The following is a 22,672-nucleotide window of genomic DNA, read 5'->3' as shown; positions in this document are numbered from 1 at the left end:
TGTGACAGTGTGTGTATGTGACAGTGCCTGCATGTGTAACAGTGTGTGTATGTGATAGTGCCTGCATGTCTACAAGTGTGTATGTCAGAGTGTCTGCATATGTGACAGTGTGTGTATGTGACAGAACCTGCACGTGCACAAGTGTATGTGAGAGTGTCTGCATATGTAACAGTGTCTGTATGTGACAGTGTCTGCATGTGCACAAGTGTATGTGAGTGACTGCATGTGTGACAGTGTGTGTATGTGATAGTGTCTGTATGTGTAACAGTGTGTATGTGAAAGTGTCTGCATATGTGACAGTGTCTGTATGTGAGTGACTGCATGTGTGACAGTATGTGTATGTGGAAGTGCCTGCATGTGTAACAGTGTGTGTATGTGACAGTGTCAGCATGTGTGACAGTGTATGTGAGTGACTGCATGTGTGACAGTGTGTGTATGTGAGAGTGTCTGCATATGTGACAGTGTCTGTATGTGTACAAGTGTGTGTATGTGAGAGTGTGTATGAAAGTCCAGTATGTGTGTTAGGGCTCATTTAAATGGCCGAACACAACCTAAGTGAAAGCTGGTCAAACAAAATAAATATGAATGGCGCCCAAAATATAGATTCTGGATAAATTGAGTATTGGAGTACCTTAAAACGTGTATTTTATTAATACCATTTAAAATAATAGGCCCAACGGTGATTAATATGAACAATACCTCACTAGGAAGTTACAAAATAACTGCCAACCAAAGATGAACTGGTAGGGAGAAAAAATATATAAGCCAGGCGGCTCACTCAGAGGGTGAGTTAGGAAAAGACAGGGATAGAATATAGGAGGGAGACAGATACTGGGTCTCTTCCCCTCAATACGTCCCTGTATCCTAACTATAAGCAAACCCTCTCTGACTGCCCCTAGATGGCCCTCAGACCTATCCGTTGACTGCCCAGCTTCGTCAGAAGCAAAGAAAGACCAGTCACTTGCTAGGGCAGGCAGACAAGAGAAAAAAATAATAAATAGAATGATGTCCCTACGCGTTTCACTGACGGATGCCAGATCATCAGGGGACCAAAATAGTGCCAGGAACGCAGGCAAACAACAACAAGACAATGTGTGCTTGTTACAGCCTAAGTCATAGGTTATGGCAGTTAATAAGACAATCCACTCAGTACATCCGGTTATACTTAGCTTGCCAAAGTAGTTAACCTGCGTCCTCGGTCCGCACCTCTCCTGCGTATGGCAGTGGGAGCGGGTGACTAGCGCTGGCGTCCTTTTTAAACCTCGCGCGTCGCATAGGCTCCTCCCCCCGCAGCACATGATCAGTCACGTGACGCATGACGTATACCGTCACGTCACTATCAGGAGTCACATGATCGGGTGCGCCGAAGAAACCATCCCCCTTATTGCGGCCGTATCTCCTTAGTGTCTGATAGGTCAGACAGTATAGGGGAGGGATGGGGGGCGAATGCCAAGGTATACTCCTGGCGATGTGGGGATGGGCTAGTTCCACTCGCCACTAGCAACCTAGTATCACGGCTACAAATGGCCGTATGAAGGAGTCCGCATCTGTTTTGCAATTTTGCAGAATGGGTGTGGATCCATTAATTTCAACGGGTATGCAGAAGATGCGGGCAGCACATCGTGTGTTGTCCACATCTATATGTCTCTTCCACAGCCCCGCAAAAACGATAGAACATGTCCTATTTTTGTCTGCAATTGCAGACAAGAATTGGCATTTTCTATCATAGGACGCACGCGGCCAGTCTCCGTGTTTTGTGGATCCGCAATTTGCAGACTGTAAAGCACAGCCGTCTAAATGGGCCCTTAGGCTCGCACCACAAGGTGGCTGTGACTGCGGCTGCAACACACATTGTGCAGCCAAAGATTGCAGCGACACTACGATACATCACAACAAGTAAAAGTAAATGGGGCTGTGACCTGAAGGTCACAAAAAATCCAACCTGCTGAATTTCTTGCAACTTTTTGATTGTGATTTTAAGAAACTTCAAGGTCACAATGCGACCCTATTCATTTTAACTCATTGTGCTGCTGGTATCCTTGGTTGCACGACACATTGTTAGCCAAAAGCATTGTGCAGTGTTGCTTCCTGGGCCAGCGCTGCGCTCCTGGTCCTTATATGCTGCTTGGTCTTCCAGGATTATGCACATATTGTATATGTTTACATCTGTATGTGTAGTTTGGGGAGGGGGGCCCAGGCACATTCTTTGCTCAGGGGCCCTCTGCTGTCTGTGTCCGTCCCTGGTTATGAGTAGGAATTTGCTGATAATAAAGTTAGGGAGAATTATATTTTTCTACATAGTAGACAATAGCATCCTGTATTCTTTACTCATGGGCAATATAAGGAAATTTGATTTCTGGCAGAGGTGTTGCACACAGATATCTAATATACAAGAACCGAGAACACTCAGATATTACCATACCTATAATAGTGCACCTGCCCATCTGTGGGGATTTGCCAGCATATATCATCATTTATTGTGACTGAAGCTAATCATCGACATGTTTTTAACCTATTTTATATGTTTGCAGAGATCGCTAAAAAAACAGAACTTCTGAGCCACGCCATACTCAGGATCTATTAATTTGTATTCTGTTTGTTATAGATGTTGAATGCCCTTCCCCTGAAGTCCACAACGCAAGAAAACTGTCAGGATTCGCTGGGCCATATACTCTAAATTCTGTGGTTAGATTTGAATGCTTTGAAGGCTTCGTTATGAATGGTATCGGTGAGGTGAAGTGCAATATTTACAGCCAGTGGGGGCCCTCATTGCCTAAATGTGAGAGTAAGTACTGACCTAACACGATGATACGCCAGGAACATCCTGTCATTACGGAGTAGCATGTGCCACGATCCTGAACCCAGTTAATTGAGGAATACAGTGCATGCCACAGCACAAAAAAGTGGAGATCAATTTAGGCTACTTTCACACTTGCGTTTTGGGCGGATCCATCATGGATCTGCAGAAATGGATGCGTTACAATAATACAACCACATGCATCCGTCATGAACGGATCCGTTTGTATTATCTGTAGCATAGCCAAGACGGATCCGTCATTGAAAGTCAATGCGAGACGGATCCGTTTTCTATTGTGCCAGATTGTGTCAGAGAAAACGGATCCGTCCCCATTGACTTACATTGTGTGTCAGGACGGATCCATTTGGCTCAGTTTCGTCAAGCGGACAGCAAAACGCTGCAGGCAGAGTTTTGGTGTCCTCCTCCAGAGCGGAATGGAGAATGATCAGAGGCAAACTGATGCATTCTGAGCCAGTGGCGTACATAGAGAAGCAAGGGTCCCATAGGATCAAACCAAGCCCCCCACACAGGACAGAAGGGTTTCTGCCTAAACCCCTTTTAATGACCCTTGGGCCATTTTTCCACTGCCTCATTTTCTAAAAGTTGTTCCTTTAGAGCAGGAATGCTCAACCTGCGGCCCTCCAGCTGTTGCAAAACTACAACTCCCAGCATGCCCGAACAGCATACAGCTATCAGCCTACAGAGGGGCATTGTGGGAGTTGTAGTTTTACAACAGCTGGAGGGCCGCAGGTTGAGCATGCCTGCTTTAGAGGTTAGAGTCCTGACCAAGTTTTCACCTCCAGTAGAAGAGGAGATAATCCCAACTAAGACTGGGCCCCCTCTTGCCCTGGGCCCCATAGCAGTCGCATGGTCTGCCGCTATGGTAGTAACGCCCCTGTTCTGAGCAGATCCTTTTCCATTCAGAATGCATTTGGGCAAAACTGGTCCGTTTTGGACCGCTTGTGAGATCCCTGAACAGATCTCACAAACGGAAAGCCAAAACGCGAGTGTGAAAGTAGCCTTAAAGGGGCTGTCCAGGATCTGAAAAATATTGTTGCTTTGTTAAAAAAAACAGCACCACACCTGTCTACAGGTTGTGTGTAGTATTGCAGCTTTTCTGCCCCATTCACTTCAATGGCGCTGAGCTGCAATATCAGGCACAACCCATGGACTGGTGTGGCGCTGTTTCTGGAAGAAAGCAACCATGTTTCTCTAATCATGGAGAACTCCTTTAAAGGCCGCGTCCACGGCATCACTTGTGGGTTCTGGCTGCATTATACACCTGGCACCTTGCTCTTACTGACAGGTGTGGAGATAATTCCAATCCTGGCAGTACAGTTCCTTATATGCTAGGGTCAGTATATTGAGAGTGCATGAGCTCCCTGTCTCACCCTATTGCCCCCCACCAAAACAAGATCACAGGGTTCTGATCCATTGGAGATGGCAGCATATATAAAAAAAAAGATATATGTAATTGTCAGCACCATGTCCATATTGACCTGTCCAATAAAACGATCACCATATTGATCATGCATTGTGCACACCGTAAAAAAATAAAAAAATAAAAGCAATGCAAAACTGAAAGTGGTCACTCGTACAGTACGTAGCAAAATGACGCCAATGAAAACTACATGTCATCCCACAAAAATATAAGCTATTGCATGGTTCCAAGGATGGAAAAATAAAAATGCTATCAATTTTTGAATGCAGAAGCACAAAAGAATATTTCCCCAAAAATATATAGGTGTTATTGTATAAAAATAGAAAACCATAAAAAAATCTACACATTTGATATTGCAACAACTTGCACAATAAAACCACATGATAAGGGTCCATTCACATGTCAGTATTTTTACCTTTCCAGATAAACGTTCCTTTTTTTTGCGGATCCGTTTTTCAGTACAACCTTCTGTTTTTTTTACTAAAGTGCTTCCGAATCCGTTCCGTGTTTCCGTTATTCCGTTTTTTTTTCCCATCCATTTTCCTGTCAACGGATCCTCAAAATCGGATGACATTCGGATGGTTTTGTGCATGTCATCCGCATTTATGCGGATCCATTGACTTGAATGGACAACGGACCCGAAAAACGGACAGAAAGTAGGACAAGCTTAATTTTTTTTCAGGATCCGTATACTCAGAAATAGGAAAACGGAACGGATTCCGTGATTCGGACAGCACTATGATTGGTGTCCGCATTTTTGCAGAGGCAATTGAAATTAATGGATCCGAAAAAAACTTTATAACGGACGTGTGAATGGACCCTAAACCACATAAAAACAAAACCTAAAAAACAAAGGCCAGAATTGCAGCCCCAAAAATAAGAGCTATACATTATACTGTATGTACCACAAAATGGTGCTCTACTTGTACTGCTGAAAAAAAAAAAAAAAACAGGACTTTTGAAATACGCAGACAAGAGGTGGCCGCATTTCACAGTAGAACATAGCTGTTTGTAGCCAGGGAGCCTGAAAGTGATGGCTGGTTCCCCCTCAATAAGGGCTCATGCACATGAACGTGTTTTGGTTCCACAAAAATGCGCCTCAGATGCGGAACCACTCACTTCAATGGTGTTCCGTTCCACGGCCCCGCAAAAAAAATAGAACATGTCCTATTCTTGTCCGATTTGCAGACAAGAATAGGCATTTCTATTATGGGCCTCCCATTCCGTTTCGCAATTTGCGGAACACACACGGGCAGCATCCATGTTTTGCGGATCTGCAATTTGCGGACCGCAAAACATGGCACGTTTGTGTGAATGAGCCCTAACACTACAACAAACAAGCCTTAGGCCCCTTTCACACGAGCGAGTTTTCCACGCGGGTGTAATGCGTGACGAGAACACATAGCACCCGCACTGAATCCAGACCCACTAATGTCAATGGGTCTGTGTACATGAGTGTTTTCTTCGCGCATCAGTTCTGTGTTGTGTGGAAATCGCAGCATGTTCTATATTCTGCATTTTTCACGCAGCCCTGGCCCCATAGAAGTGAATGGGGCTTCAGTGAAAAACTCCTTGCATGCGGATGTAACCTGGATGAAATGTCAGGATCCCGGAAAGAATTATGGAGGGATCCTCATGGGATTATAATCATCCCAGAGATTTTACATTTAGAATCTTTGGCGGGAATTTTCCTGCCAAGAAAGTGAGGTTCATGAGCTAAAAATAAGAAGGTTACTGGGCAGAGTGGCTGAGGTCATTCATTGGGTCGGGGAGGGACCTATGGAATTCCGTTGCTGGGCAGAATGGAATAGGGATGCCCAGCAACAGGTATAGGATTGGGTGGGAGTTTTGGGCTGGGACCAGGCTAGGGTTATAAGAAGCGGTGTCTGCCAGCTGTGTGCTGCCAGACGAGTACCTGCGGAAGGATTGCTTCCCCGCCCTTTTTATTTTTGTCACGGCTGCTTTATTAGAAGGAGGGTAAAAGTCGCTCACTGATAAGGTGAGCGGACGAGTTGAGTCAGTAGTTTTGGCCGAGCTTATGGCTGGTCTAATTATTGGTTTGTTAATAAGATATTGATGATGATTTAATTCATTGATGATTTCATTTTATGATGATTTATTGTTAATGAACTTTAAGCTAATCATTAATAAAGATGGCCGTGGCCTTATTTATTCCACCCATTAAGGTGTCCACGTGTATTTTTATTGGGTTAAGCTATTGGTTATTTGGGTATAGGGTTTGGGTTTCACGCTCGTGAAAAACGTATCTAAACGGATTGCACCCGCGCGGAAAAAACTGAACTACTGAACACAATCGCAAAACGGACTGAACTTGCTTGCGCAATGGTGCGAGTTTCACTGAACGCATCCTGACACAATGCGTATCGTTCGTGGGAAAGAGGCCTAAAGGAAATTGAAGCCCCCATGCAGTCTTTAGGTAGACCTTTTGTTTCTGGGATATTAGATGTAAAAGATTTTGTTTTCTTGTTTCTAAGGAAACTTCTGCTACACGCCTCAGCTAATAAATGGAAGAATCCAAAAAGGGAAACCCAAAAATTTCCACAATGAGAAAGGATTTCTGATTCATGATTCTGTTACAATGGAATGTGATTCCTACTTTGTTTTAAATGGACAAAGTACCATAACCTGTCAAGAAGATTTAACCTGGCATCCTGAAGTTCCAATTTGTGAGAAGCGTAAGTATGTCATATATCTAAAATATCTATGGGAGAAGGGGCATTTTAACACATTGGTGGGCCCAAGGCACAGGTCTCACGAGTAAGCCTTGGCGCATTGGCTGCAAAAAAACTAGTTTGACTACACCGCTTAAATAAAACCCTAAAGATTACTTACAGAAAGTGTATGAAATACCTATCTTTTATCTCTCTCTCTCTATAAAAAAAAAATATATATATATATACTAGCAGAAGAACCCCAGCTTTGCACGGGTATATTTCATTTCATGTTATCGTATGTCAGAAAAAGATATCAACAGTATCCCCCATAATAGTGACCTCTACAGTACTAGTCCATTTAACAATGACCTCCACAGTGCCCGCGCTTTAGAAGTGATCTCCACAGTGCCCTCCCCTTTAACAGTGACCTCCACAGTGGCCGCCCCTTTAACATTGACCTCCACAGTGCCCGCCCTTTAACAGTGACCTCCACAGTGCCCGCCCCTTTAACAGTGACTGCATCTTTAACAGTGACCTGCACAGTGCCTGCCCCTTTAACCAGGGGCGTAGCTATAGGGGGTGCAGAGTAGCAGTTGCTACCGGGCCCAGGAGCCTGAGGGGCCCTTGTGCTGCATAGGAAGACACTGGTATTGTAGAAAGTGCATGCGGGTCAAGTTACACCTCTGGCTGGAGGGAAGGGGTTAGGGGTTAGGTCAAGAATTTGGCAAGGGTGAGGGTGCTATTTCAATTTTTGCTTCAGGCAGCACGAATGCGAAGTGCTTCCCTGCCCCTGGCCACAAAGCACTGAGGGAAGGGGGGCCCCAAGCTAAACTCTTGCACCACGGCCCATGAGCCTTTAGCTATGCCCCTGCCTTTAACAGTGACCTCCACAGTGCCTGCCCCTTTAACAATGACCGCCCCTTTAAAAGTGACCTCCACAGTGCCCGCTCCTTTAACAGTGACCACCACAGTGCCCGCCCCTTTAACATTGACCACCCCTTTAACAGTAATTTTCATAATGGCTCCCTCTTTAACAGTGATCTCCACAGTACCCGCCCCTTTAACATTGACTTCCACAGTGCCCACCCCTTTAATAGTGACCTCCACAGTAGCCACCCCTTTAACAGTGTCCTCCACATTGCCCGTTCCTTTAATAGTGACCGCCAATTTAAAAGTGACCTCCAAAGTGCCCGCCACTTTAACAATGACCTCCACAGTGCCCACCCCTTTAACAGTGACCTTCACAGTAGCCACCCCTTTAACAGTGACCTCCACAGTGCCCACCCCTATAACAGAGACCGCCCCTTTGACAGTGACCTCCACAGTGCCTGCACCTTTAATAGTGACTGCCCCTTTAACAGTGACCTCCACAGTGCCCACCCCTTTAACAGTGACCGCCCCTTTAACAGTAACCTTTACAGTGCCCACCCATTTAACAGTGACCTCCACAGTGCTCGCCCCTTTAACAGTGACCTCCACAGTGCCCGACCCTTTAACATTGACCACCCCTTTGACGGTGATCTTCATAGTGGCCGTCCCTTTAGCAGTGATCTCCACAGTGCCCGCCCCTTTAACAGTGACCTCCATAATGCCCACCCCCTTAAGAGTGAACGGCCCTTTAACAGTGACTTTTACAGTGCCCTCCCCTTTAACAGTGACTTTTACAGTGCCCGCCCCTTTAACCACTTCAGCCCCCCCTAGCTTAAACCCCCTTAATGACCAGACCACTTTTTACAATTATGCACTACATTACTTTCACGGTTTATTGCTCGGTCATACAATTTACAACCCAAATTAATTTTACCTCCTTTTCTTCTCACTAATAGAGCTTTCATTTGGTGGTATTTAATTGCTGCTGACATTTTTACTTTTTTTGATATTAATCGAAATTGAACAAAATTTTTGCAAAAAAATGACATTTTTCACTTTCGGTTGTAAAATTTTTCAAATAAAACTACATTTTTATATAAATTTGCAATAAGTGTATATTTATTAGTTTGGGTAAAAGTTATAGCGTTTACAAACTATGGTACAAAAATGTGAATTTCTGCATTTTGAAGCAGCTGACTTTCTGAGCACCTGTCATGTTTCCTGAGGTTTTACAATGCCCAGACAGTAGAAACACCCCACAAATGACCCCATTTCGGAAAGTAGACACCCTAAGGTATTCGCTGATGGGCATAGTGAGTTCATGGAAGTTTTTATTTTTTGTCACAAGTTAGCGGAAAATGATTTATTTATTTTTCTTTTTTTTTCTTTCTTACAAAGTCTCATATTCCACTAACTTGTGACAAAAAATAAAATTTTACATGAACTCACCATACCCCTCACGGAATACCTTGGGGTGTCTTCTTTCCAAAATGGGGTCACTTATGGGGTATTTATACTGCCCTGACATTTTAGGGGCCCTAAAGCGTGAGAAGAAGTCTGGAATCCAAATGCGTAAAAAATGCCCTGTGAAATCGTAAAGATACTCTTTGGAATTTGGGCCCCTTTGCGCACCTAGGCTGCAAAAAAGTGTCACACATGTGGTATCGCCGTACTCAGAAGAAGTAGGGCAATGTGTTTTGGGGTGTATTTTTACATATACCCATGGTGGGTGAGAGAAATATCTCTGTAAATGTATACTTTTCCCATTTTTTTATACAAAGTTGTCATTTTAGAGAGATATTTCTCTCACCGAGCATAGGTATATGTAAAAAGACACCCCAAAACACATTGCCCTACTTCTCCTGAGTACGGCGATACCACATGTGTGACACTTTTTTGCAGCCTAGGTGCGCAAAGAGGCCCAAATTCCTTTTAGGAGGGCATTTTTAGACATTTGGATTCCAGACTTCGTCTCACGCTTTAAGGCCCCTAAAATGCCAGGGCAGTATAAATACCCCACATGTGACCCCATTTTGGAAAGAAGACATCCCAAGGTATTCTGTGAGGGGCATGGCGAGTTCATAGAAGTTTTTTTTTTTTTGGCACAAGTTAGCGGAATTTTTTTATTTTATTTTTTTCTCACAAAGTCTCCCTTTCCGCTAACTTGTGACAAAAAGTTCAATCTTTCATGGACTCAATATGCCCCTCAGCGAATACCTTGGGGTGTCTACTTTCCAAAATGGGGTCACATGTGGGGTATTTATACTGCCCTGGTATTTTAGGGGCCCTAAAGCGTGAGAAGAAGTCTGAAAAAAAAATTCTAAAACTTTTTACGCATTTGGATTCCGTGAGGGGTATAGTGAGTTCATGTGAGATTTTATTTTTTGTCACAAGTTAGTGGAATATGAGACTTTGTAAGAAAAAAACAAAACAAAAAAAATATTTAAAAAAAATTCCGCTAACTTGTGCCAAAAATAAATAAATCTTCTATGAACTCGCAATGCCCCTCAAAAGTGATCTTTTTATAGCGCCGCAGCAATTTTACGGTGTTTTCGCAGTGATCAGAAAAAAAAAAATTATGTCACTGCGGTGGGGCGGACTGAACGTGAAGTGTGCACACAAGATCAGGCCTGATCGGGCGAACACTGCGTTTTTTTGTAGAGCCTATAGAACATGTCCTATTCTTGTCCGCAATTACGGACAAGAAAAGGCATTTTCTATATAGTTCTGACAATGTGCGGATCCGCAAAATGCGGAAAGCACATTGCCGGTGTCCGTGTTTTGCGGATCCGTGGATCCGCGGATCTGCAAAACACATACGGACGTCTGAATGGAGCCTTACAGGGGGGTGATCAATGACAGGGGGGTGATCAGGGAGTCTATATGGGGTGATCACCCCCCTGTAAGGCTCCATTCGGACGTCCGTATGTGCTTTGCGGATCCGTGGATCCGCGGATCCGTAAAACACATATGGACGTCTGAATGGAGCCTTACAGGGGGGTGATCAATGACAGGGGGGTGATCAGGGAGTCTATATGGGGTGATCAGGGGTTAATAAAGGGTTAATAAGTGACGGGGGGGTGTAGTGTAGTGGTGTTTGGTGCTACTTACAGAGCTGCCTGTGTCCTCTGGTGGTCCCTTTTGCTTGGATCGACCACCAGAGGACCAGGTAGCAGGTATATTAGACGCTGTTAACAAAACAGCGTCTAATATACCTTTTTGGGGTTAAAATCGCATCTACAGCCTGCCAGCGAATGATCGCCGCTGGCAGGCTGTAGATCCACTCGCTTACCTCCAGTTCCTATGAACTCGCGCTCCTGTGTGCGTTCACAGGAAATATTGCCTCTCGCGAGATGATGCGCCGGCGCGTCTAGGAGGAATAACACCGCTGCCGCCAGGACACAATCCTGCGTTAGGCGGTCCTGGGGTGGTTAACAGTGACCTTCACAATGCCCGCCCCTTTAACAGTGACCTCCACAGTGACCTCCACAATGTCCGCCCCTTTAACAGTGACCGTCCCTTTAACAGTGACCTCCACAGTGCCTGCCCCTTTAACAGTGTCCTCCATATTGCCCGTTCCTTTAATAGTGACTGCCAATTTAAAAGTGACCTCCAAAGTGCACACTCCTTTAACAATGACCTCCACAGTGCCCACCCCTTTAACATTGACCACCCCTTTGACGGTGATCTTCATAGTGGCCGCCCCTTTAGCAGTGATCTCCACAGTGCCCGCCCCTTTAACAGTGACCTCCATAATGCCCACCCCTTTAAGAGTGACCGGCCCTTTAACAGTGACTTTTACAGTGCTTGCCCCTTTAACAGTGACCTTCACAGTGCCCGCCCATTTAACAGTGATCTTCACTGTGCCCGCCCTTTTGACAGTGCATGCATCTTTAACAGTGTCCACCCCTTTAACAGTGACTTCTACAGTGCCCGCCCCTTTAACAGTGACCTCCACAGTACCACCCCTTTAACAGTGACCGCCCCTTTAACAGTGACCTCTACAGTTCCCTTCCCTTTACCAGTGATCTCCACAGTGACCGCCCCTTTAACAGTGATCTTGACAGTGCCCGCCCCTTTAACAGTGATCTCCACGGTGCCCGCCCTGTTAACAGTGACCTCTACAGTGCCCGCCCCTTTAACAGTGAATGCCCATTTGACAATGACATCCACAGTGCCTGCCCCATTAAGAGTGACCTCCACAATGCCCGCCCCTTTTACAATGACCTCCATAGTGCCCGCCCCTTTAACATTCACCACCCCTTTAACAGTGACCTTCATAGTGGCCGCCCCTTTAACGGGACCTTCATAGTGGCTGCCCCTTTAACGGTGACTTTCACAGTGCCCGCCCTTTTAACAGTGACCTCCACAATTCCCGCTCCTTTAACAGTGACTGCCCCTTTAACAGTGACCTTCACAGTGCCTGCCCCTTTAACAGTGACCTCCACAGTGCCTACCCATATAACAGACCTCCACAGTGCTCTCCTATTTAGCAGTAACCTTTACTGTGCCCCCCCTTTAACATTGACCACCCCTTTAACAGTGACCTTCATAGTGGCCGCCCCTTTAACAGTGACCTTCACAGTGCCCGCCCCATTAACAATGACCTCCACTATGCCCGCCCCTTTAACAGTGACCTCCACAGTGCTTGCCCCTTTAACAGTGACCTCCACAGTGCCCGCCCCTTTAACAGTGACCTCCTAAGTGCCCGCCCACTTAACAGTGATCTCCACAATACCTGCCCCTTTAACAGTGACTTCCACAGTTCCCGCTGCTTTAACATTGACCACCCCTTTAACTGTGACCTCCACTGTGCCCGCCCCTATAACATTAACCACCCATTTAACAGTGACCTTCATAGTGGCTTCCCCTTTAAAAGTGACCTTTACAGTGCCCGCCCCTTTAACATTGACCACCCCTTTGACGGTGATCTTCATAGTGGCCCCCCCTTTAGCAGTGATCTCTACAGTGCCCGCCCCTTTAACAGTGACCTCCATAATGCCCACCCCTTTAAGAGTGACCGACCCTTTAGCAGTGACTTTTACAGTGCCTGCCCCTTTCTACAGTGACCTTCACAGTGCCCGCCCATTTAACAGTGATCTCCACGGTGCCCGCTACTTTGACAGTGCCTTCCCCTTTAACAGTGACCGCCCCTTTAACAATGACCTGTACAGTGCCTGCCCTTTTAACAGTGACCTCCACAGTGCCACCCCTTTAACAGTGACCTACTCTTTAACAGTGACCTCTACAGTGCCCTCCCCTTTACCAGTGATCTCCACGGTGCCAGCCTTGTTAACAGTGATCTCCACGGTGCCTGCCCCTTTAACAGTGATCTCCACAGTGGCCGCCCTGTTAACAGTGACCTCTACAGTGCCCGCCCCTTTATCAGTGACTGCCAATTTGACAGTGACTTCCACAGTGCCTGCCCCTTTAATAGTAATTACCCTTTTAACAGTGACCTCCACAGTGCCCACCCCTTTAACAGTGACCGCACCTTTAACAGTGACGTCTACAGTGCCCGCCCCTTTAACAGTGACCTCCAAATTGCTCGCCCCTTTAACAGTGACCTCCAAATTGCTCGTCCCTTTAACAGTGACCTCCACAGTGCCATGCCTTTAACAGTGACCGCCCCTTTAACATTGACCGTCCCTTTAACAGTGACCGTCCCTTTAACAGGGACCTCTACAGTGCCCTCCTCTTTAACAGTGACCTTTACAGTCGCCCGCCCCTTTAATAATGACCTTCACAGTGCCCGCCTTTTTAACATTGACCACCCCTTTAACCCTTTAACATTTGACTCGGCCCTATTTCACCATACGGACGTGGCCATTTTTTGCAAATCTGACCAGTGTCCTTTTAAGTGCTGATAACTTTAAAACGCTTTGACTTATCCAGGCCGTTCTGAGACTGTTTTTTTGTCACATATTGTACTTGTTTATTTTTACTTGAAACTTTTAATTGTTTGGGGGGAAAACTTTAGCAGTGACCTCTACAGTGCCCACCCCTTTAACATTGATTACCCCTTTAACAGTGACCTTCATAGTGGCCGCCCCTTTAACAGTGACCTTCACAGTTCCCGCCCCTTTAACAATGACCTCCACTATGCCCGCCCCTTTAACAGTGACCTCCATATTGCCCGTCCCTTTAATAGTGCCCACCCCTTTAACAGTGACCTCCACAGTGCTTGCCCCTTTAACAGTGACCTCCACAGTGCCCGCCCATTTAACAGTGACCTCCACAGTACCTGCCCCTTTAGCAGTGACTTCCACAGTGCCCGCCGCTTTAACATTGACCACCCCTTTAACAGTGACCTCCACCGTGCCCGCCCCTATAACATTAACTACCCCTTTAACAGTGACCTTCATAGTTGCTGCCCCTTTAACAGTGACCTCCACAGTGCCCGCCCCTTTAACATTGTCCCCCCCTTTAACAGTTACAGTGCCCGCCCCTTTAACAGTGACCTCCACTGTGCCCGTCTCTTTAACATTGACCACCCCTTTAACAGTGACCTTCATAGTGGCCACCCCTTTAACAGTGACCTCCACAGTACCCGCCCCTTTTAACAGTGACTTCCATAGTGCCCACCCCTTTAACAGTGACCTCCGGAGTGCCTGCCCCTTTAACAGTGAACTCCACAGTGCCCATCCTTTTAATAGTGGCCCCTGCCCCTATGCATATTGCAGTGTGGTTGTGCCATTATACGTCATATGACTGAATATTTAAGGACCTGCAAACTGCTAAAACCTGTGATCACTTGTTATGGAAACCTGGAGTAGGACCTGCGAGCTTCTATTGGCTAATAAGGGACATGTGACCGTGTAACTGGTAGTTCAGATTTAAGTGAAAGTCTTGCTGGCTTCTGTTGGCTAATACAGGTCATTTTTGGGGGATATCTCAGAAACTGTAAGTCCAAGAGAGCTGATACCCGGTCCAAAAAACGTTCCCGGACACCTGATGTTCCTGTGTGCCAAATTTGGTGAAGATCGGTCCAGTCATTTGGTTGCGCATAAAGAACGTCCAGACAGACAGACGTCTAGACAGACAGACAGACAGAAACTCATTTTTATATATTTAAGAGATATCTCCATCTCAGACTATTGACTATATTTGTCTAATATTTAAAGGGAGCCTGTCACCTCCATATGGCCATATACAGTGCTTACGTGGCTCTGTAGCACACCTATACAGGATTGTAACGGTACCTTTGTTCTTTTCTTTAGACTTGCACCAACAGGAAAAACGAAGTTTAATTCATATGCAAATGAGCACTCGCAAGTGCCCAGGGGCGGCGTTCTGTGTGTAGGTGCCCAGGCTGCCCTGCCTTCTTTTCACTTTACTCCTCCCCAGTCTCTGCCTTTGCCCGCCCTCCAAGTCTCTTGCCTCAGCGATAGGTCCGGACTTGGAGGGCGGGCAAAGGAAGAGGCTGGGGAGGAGTAAAGTGAACAGAAGGCAGAGCAGCCTGGGCACCTACACACTGAACGCCGCCCCTGGGCACTTGCGAGTGCTCATTTGCATATGAATTAAACTTCGTTTTTCCTGCTGGTGCAAGTCTAAGGCCTCTTTCAGACGGGCGTTGCAGGAAAAGGTGCGGGTGCGTTACTTTCCGCGCGAGTGCAAAACATTGTAATGCGTTTTGCACTCGCGTGAGAAAAATCGCGCATGTTTGGTACCCAAACCCGAACTTCTTCACAGAAGTTCGGGCTTGGGATCGGGGTTGTGTAGATTGTATTATTTTCCCTTATAACATGGTTATAAGGGAAAATAATAGCATTCTGAATACAGAATGCATAGTAAAATAGCGCTGGAGGGGTTAAAAAAATAATAATAGCAGCCCAGCATCTCCTTCTGTCTCCTTTGCTGAACAGGACCTGTGGTGACGTCACTCCGGTCATCACATGATCCATCACCATGGTAAAAGATCATGTGATGGATCATGTGATGACCGGAGGGACGTCACCACAGGTCCTGTTCAGCAAAGGAGACAGAAGGAGATGCCGGGCTGCGCGAGCAAGTGGACTAAGGTGAGTTAAATAATTTTTTATTTTTTTTTAACCCCTCCAGCCCTATTTTACTTTGCATTCTGTATTCAGAATGCTATTCTTTTCCCTTATAACCATGTTATAAGGGAGAATAATAATGATTGGGTCTCCATCCCGATCGTCTCCTAGCAACCGTGCGTGAAAATCGCACCGCATCCACACTTGCTTGCGGATGCTTGCGATTTTCACGCAACCCCATTCACTTCTATGGGGCCTGCGTTGCGTGAAAAACGCTGAATATAGAGCATGCTGCGATTTTCACGCAACGCACAAGTGATACGTGAAAATCACCGCTCATGTGAACAGCCCCATAGAAATGAATGGGTCCGGATTCAGTGCGGGTGCAATGCGTTCAACTCACGCATCGCATCTGCGCGGAATACTCGCCTGTGTGAAAGGGGCCTAAAGAAAAGAACAAAGGTACCGTTACAATCCTATATAGGTGTGCTACAGAGCCATGTAAGCACTGTATATGGCCATATGGAGGTGACAGACTCCCTTTAAAGTTCTACCTACCATGATTCTGGACTTATAGCCCAATACAGGGTGTTTCATCATCACTTTTTCACATTATTTTTCTTTATTCATTTATCCATTTTTCTATTTTACACCACCCACTCCTCTCCCTGTACATTGGGAGTGACCTATATTAATAACGTTTCTATTACTACCCAAATAAATATAGTTTTTATCATATACACACTATCCCTTGTCCTTTGTTGATATCTGCTGGTGACCTCATATAGAGTGCCTGTCTTCCTATGTTCCTATATATAAAAATGAGTTTCTGTCTGTCCCGACGTCTGTCTATTTGTCTGCTGTGAAGGTCAAAGTTAAGGGGATGGGCTGCTGTGGAGGTTGCATTTTAAGGAGGCGGGGCACTGTGGGGGGGGTCAGTGTTAAGGGGGCGGGGTACTGTGGGGGGGCAGTGTTAAGGAGGCGGGGTACTGTAGAGGTCACTGTTATGGGAGATACTGTCGATATCTTTTAACAACACACAGAAACATTAAATGAAATATACCCATGCAAAGCGGGGTCCATCTGCTAGTATACAGGTGAAATTCGAAAAATTTGACTATTGTGCAAAGTTCATTTATTTCAGTAATGCAACTTAAAAGGTGAAACTAACATATGAGATAGACTTTACATGCAAAGCGAGATATTTCAAGCCTTTATTTGTTATAATTTGGATGATTATGGCTTACCGCTTATGAAACCCCAAAGTCACAATTTTGAGGTACCCTTTGCTCAGGGGGGTATGGAATAATTAGCTGACTAGAGTGTGACACTTTGAGTCTAGAATATTGAACCTTTTCACAAAATTCTAATTTAAGCTGCATTAACCACCTCCGGACCGCCTAACGCAGGATCGCGTTCCGGAGGTGGCAGCGCTGCGCAGAGTCACGCATATACGCGTCATCTCGCGAGACGTGAGATTTCGCTCCAAGCCGGCCCGCGCATGCGCATCGCGGGCCGGCAAAAGTTAAAGTACAAGTTCGTCACCAGCCTGCCAGCAACGATCATTGGCTGGCAGGCTGGCGATTTTCAAAAAATCCAATCACAAGCCATATAACAGATCATATTAGTAAATATGATCTGTTATATGGCTTCTCTGCTTCTCTGCTGGTCCTTTTCGTCGGTTGGATCCAGCAGAGAAGCAGACTGAACTGTGAGTACACACCAAACACTTGACTGTAGCCCCAGATCACCCCCCTGCACCCCAATTAACCCTTTGATCACCCCTTTGATCGCCCCTGTCAATCACTAGTGAAAGACAAAAAGTGATCAGTGTAAACTGTCACTTTTTTTTTTCACTGGTATTGGCTGTTAGGTTTTAGGGATAGTTTAGGCCCCTTGGTTAGGTAGTTAGCGTCAGTTAGCGCCCCCCCCCCCACCGCACCGCAGTCACTTTTATTCGCTGATTAGCGTATCGCTAATCAGCATTTGTACTTTTATAGTATCTGTGAGTGATCAAAACTGATCACGGTCAGATCTATAATTGTATTAGTGTCACCTTAGCTCGCCCTCCACCCAAAACGCAGTGTTTGCCCGTTCAGGCCTGATCGGTCGCCCACACGTGCGTTCACCCACGCCCGCCCCACCGCAGTGACAAAAAAAAATTTTTTTTTGATCACTGCACATTCACTTTACACGCACTGTGGCGATAAAAAAATCAGTTTTGATATTTTTTATCAACCGCAGCGGCCTCCGGTACTTCGCTAGCCTCCCCTTTGTAAGACAGGCTTGCTTTTTTTCTTGGGTAGTCTCAGGGAATACCCCTAAATTTAGTAGTCCAAAATGTCAAACAGGGGGTATTCTTCTGAAGAGGCCTACAGGATTCTGACCCAGTCGGATGAGGAGTGGGAACCCTCATCTGACGAATCTAGCGGGTCAGAATATGAACCTGTAGAAAGCAGTGGCTCTCTGACCCAAAGTTCGGACGAGGAGGTGGAGGTCCCTGGCAGCACCAGGCGTACCCGGCCCCGTGTCGCTAGACCACAGGTTGCGCAGGATCCGCTTCAAGAGCAGCAGAGTGGGGCTGTCGCTGCCGGATCACGTGGTGAGGCATACACCAGCAGCGCAGCCCTTCCTGGACCTAGTACCAGCACTGCCGTACAACATGGTGAAGTAGCGAGCACCAGAAGGGCAGTTGAAGCTGGTACGGTGGCACGTGCAGTAGTTACCCCGTCGCAGCCACCGCACAGACAGGCCCGTAGAGCCCCTAGAATCCCTGAGGTGCTGGCAAACCCTGATTGGCAGTCACCAACTTCAGCCGCACCAGTAGTTCCCCCTTTCACCGCCCAGTCTGGAGTTCGGGTTGAGACGGCTCAAATCGGTTCGGCCCTGGGACTTTTTGAGCTGTTCTTGACTGCGGAGCTCTTGGACTTAGTCGTGGCAGAGACAAACCGGTATGCCACACAATTTATAACCGCTAACCCGGGAAGCTATTATGCCCAGCCTTTCCGGTGGAAACCAGTCCAAGTTTCCGAACTTAAAATTTTTCTGGGCCTTCTCCTCAACATGGGCCTGACAAAAAAGCATGAATTGCGGTCATATTGGTCCACGCACCCGATTTATCACATGCCCATGTTCTCTGCTGCTATGTCCAGGACACGATTTGAGACCATCCTGCGTTTCCTGCACTTTAGCGATAACACCACCTCCCGTCCCAGAGGCCACCCTGCTTTTGACCGGCTCCACAAAATTCGGCCCTTCATAGACCATTTCAACCAGAAATTTGCAGATTTGTATACCCCTGAGCAAAACATCTGCGTAGACGAGTCCCTAATACATTTTACCGGGCGCCTTGGCTTCAAACAATACATCCCAAGCAAGCGTGCCCGGTATGGGGTCAAATTGTATAAGCTCTGTGAAAGGGCCACAGGCTATACCCACAAATTTCGGATCTATGAGGGAAAAGATCAGACCCTGGAGCCGGTCGGTTGCCCTGACTACCTGGGGAGCAGTGGGAAGACAGTCTGGGACTTGGTGTCACCCTTATTCGGCAAGGGGTACCATCTTTATGTGGACAATTTCTACACAAGTGTGGCCCTCTTTAGGCATTTGTTTCTAGAACGGATTTGCGCCTGTGGCACCGCGCGAACTAGTCGCGTGGGCTTCCCCCAACGGCTTGTAACCACCCGTCTTGCAAGGGGGGAGAGGGCTGCCTTGTGTAACGAAGAACTGCTCGCGGTGAAATGGAGAGACAAGCGTGATGTTTACATGCTCTCCTCCATTCACGCAGACACGACAATCCAAATTGAGCGAGCAACCCGTGTCATTGAAAAGCCCCTCTGTGTCCACGACTATAATGCGCTCATGGGAGGGGTGGACTTCAATGACCAGATGTTGTCTCCGTATTTAGTTTCCCGCAGAACCAGACGCTGGTATAAGAAGGTGTCTGTATATTTAATTCAATTGGCGCTCTACAATAGTTTTGTTCTCTACAGTAAGGCTGGGAGAACGGGATCCTTCCTCAAATTCCAGGAAGAGATCATCGAGAACCTCCTTTACACAGGAGGTTCCGTGGCCCCATCCACCAGTGTAGTTAGCCGTCTACACGAGCGACATTTCCCCAGTGTCGTTCCTGGTACCTCAACCCAACCGTCACCCTGAAAAAGATGTCGTGTCTGTAGCAGGAGTGGAATAAGGCGTGACACCCGCTATTTCTGTCCTGACTGTGCTGACCACCCTGCCCTATGCTATGGAGAGTGTTTCCGGAAGTACCACACACAGGTACACTTAGCATAGGGATTGCATCTCACAGGACAGGCACACAGGGCTATTAGGGCCCTTTCTCTCACAGCTGCTGCAAACCTCTCCTTTCACCTGGGATAAAGTGCATAACGTACTTCGCCACATCTTTGGGCGATTTGCGCTTTGCACATTGTCCCATGGGGAAGGAGAGGTTTGTTCTATAAAGGTAAAAAAAACTAAACAAAAAAAAAATTACCGATAAGTAAAAAAGTTAAAAAAGTTAAAAAAAGTTAATATGTTCTGTTCTAAAGTTAATAAAGTTATTGCTTTGCGGCCTGGTTTTTTTCTTTTTTGTTTTGTTTTTTTACCTTCCAGGTGGACCAACCGATCGACTAGCTGCAGCACTGATGTGCATTCGGACAGAAGCATTGCGCTGCTGTCAGATTACACGCAAGTCGGTGTATGCGGCGCTGCAAGACGAGATTTCTCCTCTGCAGTAAAAGATACGTTTGCCAAAGCATATGAGCTGAGGAGGTGGCGGTGTTCATATACTTTGGCAAACACTTTGTATATATAAAAAAAAAAATCCCGGCAATGATTTATTCATCCACATCGATTGATGTGAATGGAGAAATCTGGTTTGCCAGGGCATACGAGCTGAAGTGGGTATGGATGTTGGGCGGAGCTCCTATGTCCTGGCAGACGCCTTTCCCCTCCTTTTTCTTTTTTTGGCAGAGATTTTTTCATCCACATTGATCGATGCGAATGAAGAAATCTGTGCCGTTCATTTTTTTCTTTCAGCCCAGAGGCTGAACGGAAAAAAAAAATCTCATTACCCATATGCTCAATATAAGGAGAATAGCAGAAACTCCTAATGATGGGCATACATGTAATGATTGCGGAGACCCTCAAATGCCAGGGCAGTAAAAACACCCCACAAATAACACCATTTCGGAAAGAAGACACCCCAAGGTATTCGCTGAGGGGCATATTGAGTCCATGAAAGATTGAAATTTTTGTCCCAAGTTAGCGGAAAGGGAGACTTTGTGAGAACAAAATAAAAAAAATCAATTTCCGCTAACTTGTGCCAAAATTTTTTTTTTCTATGAACTCGCCATGCCCCTCATTGAATACCTTGGGGTGTCTTCTTTCCAAAATGGGGTCACATGTGGGGTATTTATACTGCCCTGGCATTTTAGGGGCCCCAAAGCGTGAGAAGAAGTCTGGTATCCAAATGTCTAAAAATGCCCTCCTAAAAGGAATTTGGGCACCTTTGCCCACCTAGGCTGCAAAAAAGTGTCACACATGTGGTATCTCCGTATTCAGGAGAAGTTGGGGAATGTGTTTTGGGGTGTCATTTTACATATACCCATGCTGGGTGAGATAAATATCTTGGTCAAATGCCAACTTTGTATAAAAAAATGGGAAAAGTTGTCTTTTGCCAAGATATTTCTCTCACCCAGCATGGGTATATGTAAAATGACACCCCAAAACACATTCCCCAACTTCTCCTGAGTACGGAGATACCAGATGTGTGACACTTTTTTGCAGCCTAGGTGGGCAAAGGGGCCCATATTACAAAGAGCACCTTTCGGATTTCACTGGTCAGTTTTTACAGAATTTGATTTCAAACTCCTTACCACACATTTGGGCCCCTAGAATGCCAGGGCAGTATAACTACCCCACAAGTGACCCCATTTTGGAAAGAAGAGACCCCAAGGTATTTCGTGATGGGCATAGTGAGTTCATATAACTTTTTATTTTTTGTCACAAGTTAGTGGAATATGAGACTTTGTAAGAAAAAAAAAAAAATCATCATTTTCCGCTAACTTGTGACAAAAAATAAAAAGTTCTATGAACTCACTATGCCCATCAGCGAATACCTTAGGGTGTCTACTTTCCGAAATGGGGTCATTTGTGGGGTGTTTGTACTGGCTGGGCATTGTAGAACCTCAGGAAACATGACAGGTGCTCAGAAAGTCAGAGCTGCTTCAAAAAGCGGAAATTCACATTTTTGTACCATAGTTTGTAAACGCTATAACTTTTACCCAAACCATTTTTTTTTTACCCAAACATTTTTTTTTTATCAAAGACATGTAGAACAATAAATTTAGAGCAAAATTTATATATGGATGTCGTTTTTTTTGCAAAATTTTACAACTGAAAGTGAAAAATGTCATTTTTTTGCAAAAAAATCATTAAATTTCGATTAATAACAAAAAAAGTAAAAATGTCAGCAGCAAAGAAATACCACCAAATGAAAGCTCTATTAGTGAGAAGAAAAGGAGGTAAAATTCATTTGGGTGGTAAGTTGCATGACCGAGCAATAAACGGTGAAAGTAGTGTAGGTCAGAAGTGTAAAAAGTGGCCTGGTCTTTCAGGGTGTTTAAGCACTGGGGGCTGAGGTGGTTAATGCCATTCCTTTTCATTTGCATTACTGAAATAAATGGACTTTTGCACGATATTTTAATTTTTCGAGTTTCACCTGTATATATAAATGACTGGACTGATCTGCACCAAATTTAGCACATAGGTACATCAGATGTCCGGAAGGTTTTAGACCGGGTCTCAGCTCTCTAGGACGTACAGTTCCTGAGATATTCCCCCAGAAAATGCAAATATGGCACCACCACATGAACTGCGTTAGCCAATA

At 45.8% G+C, this 22,672-nt stretch overlaps 1 protein-coding gene across 1 annotated transcript in view; it reads left to right on the top strand.

The window, feature by feature from the left end:
• LOC120995066 (C4b-binding protein alpha chain-like) overlaps positions 1-22,672 on the top strand; it is a 128,058-nt gene that overhangs the window by 93,308 nt on the left and 12,078 nt on the right. The window contains exons 7-8 of the mRNA XM_040424043.1: positions 2,606-2,785; positions 6,734-6,934. Of these exons, the coding sequence (XP_040279977.1) occupies positions 2,606-2,785; positions 6,734-6,934 (381 nt within the window). The remainder of the gene's footprint in view (positions 1-2,605; positions 2,786-6,733; positions 6,935-22,672) is intronic.

Source organism: Bufo bufo, chromosome 3 (assembly GCF_905171765.1).
Source record: "Bufo bufo chromosome 3, aBufBuf1.1, whole genome shotgun sequence".
NCBI classification, from domain to species: domain Eukaryota; kingdom Metazoa; phylum Chordata; class Amphibia; order Anura; family Bufonidae; genus Bufo; species Bufo bufo.
This window is presented reverse-complemented; position numbering and strand designations above follow the sequence as displayed.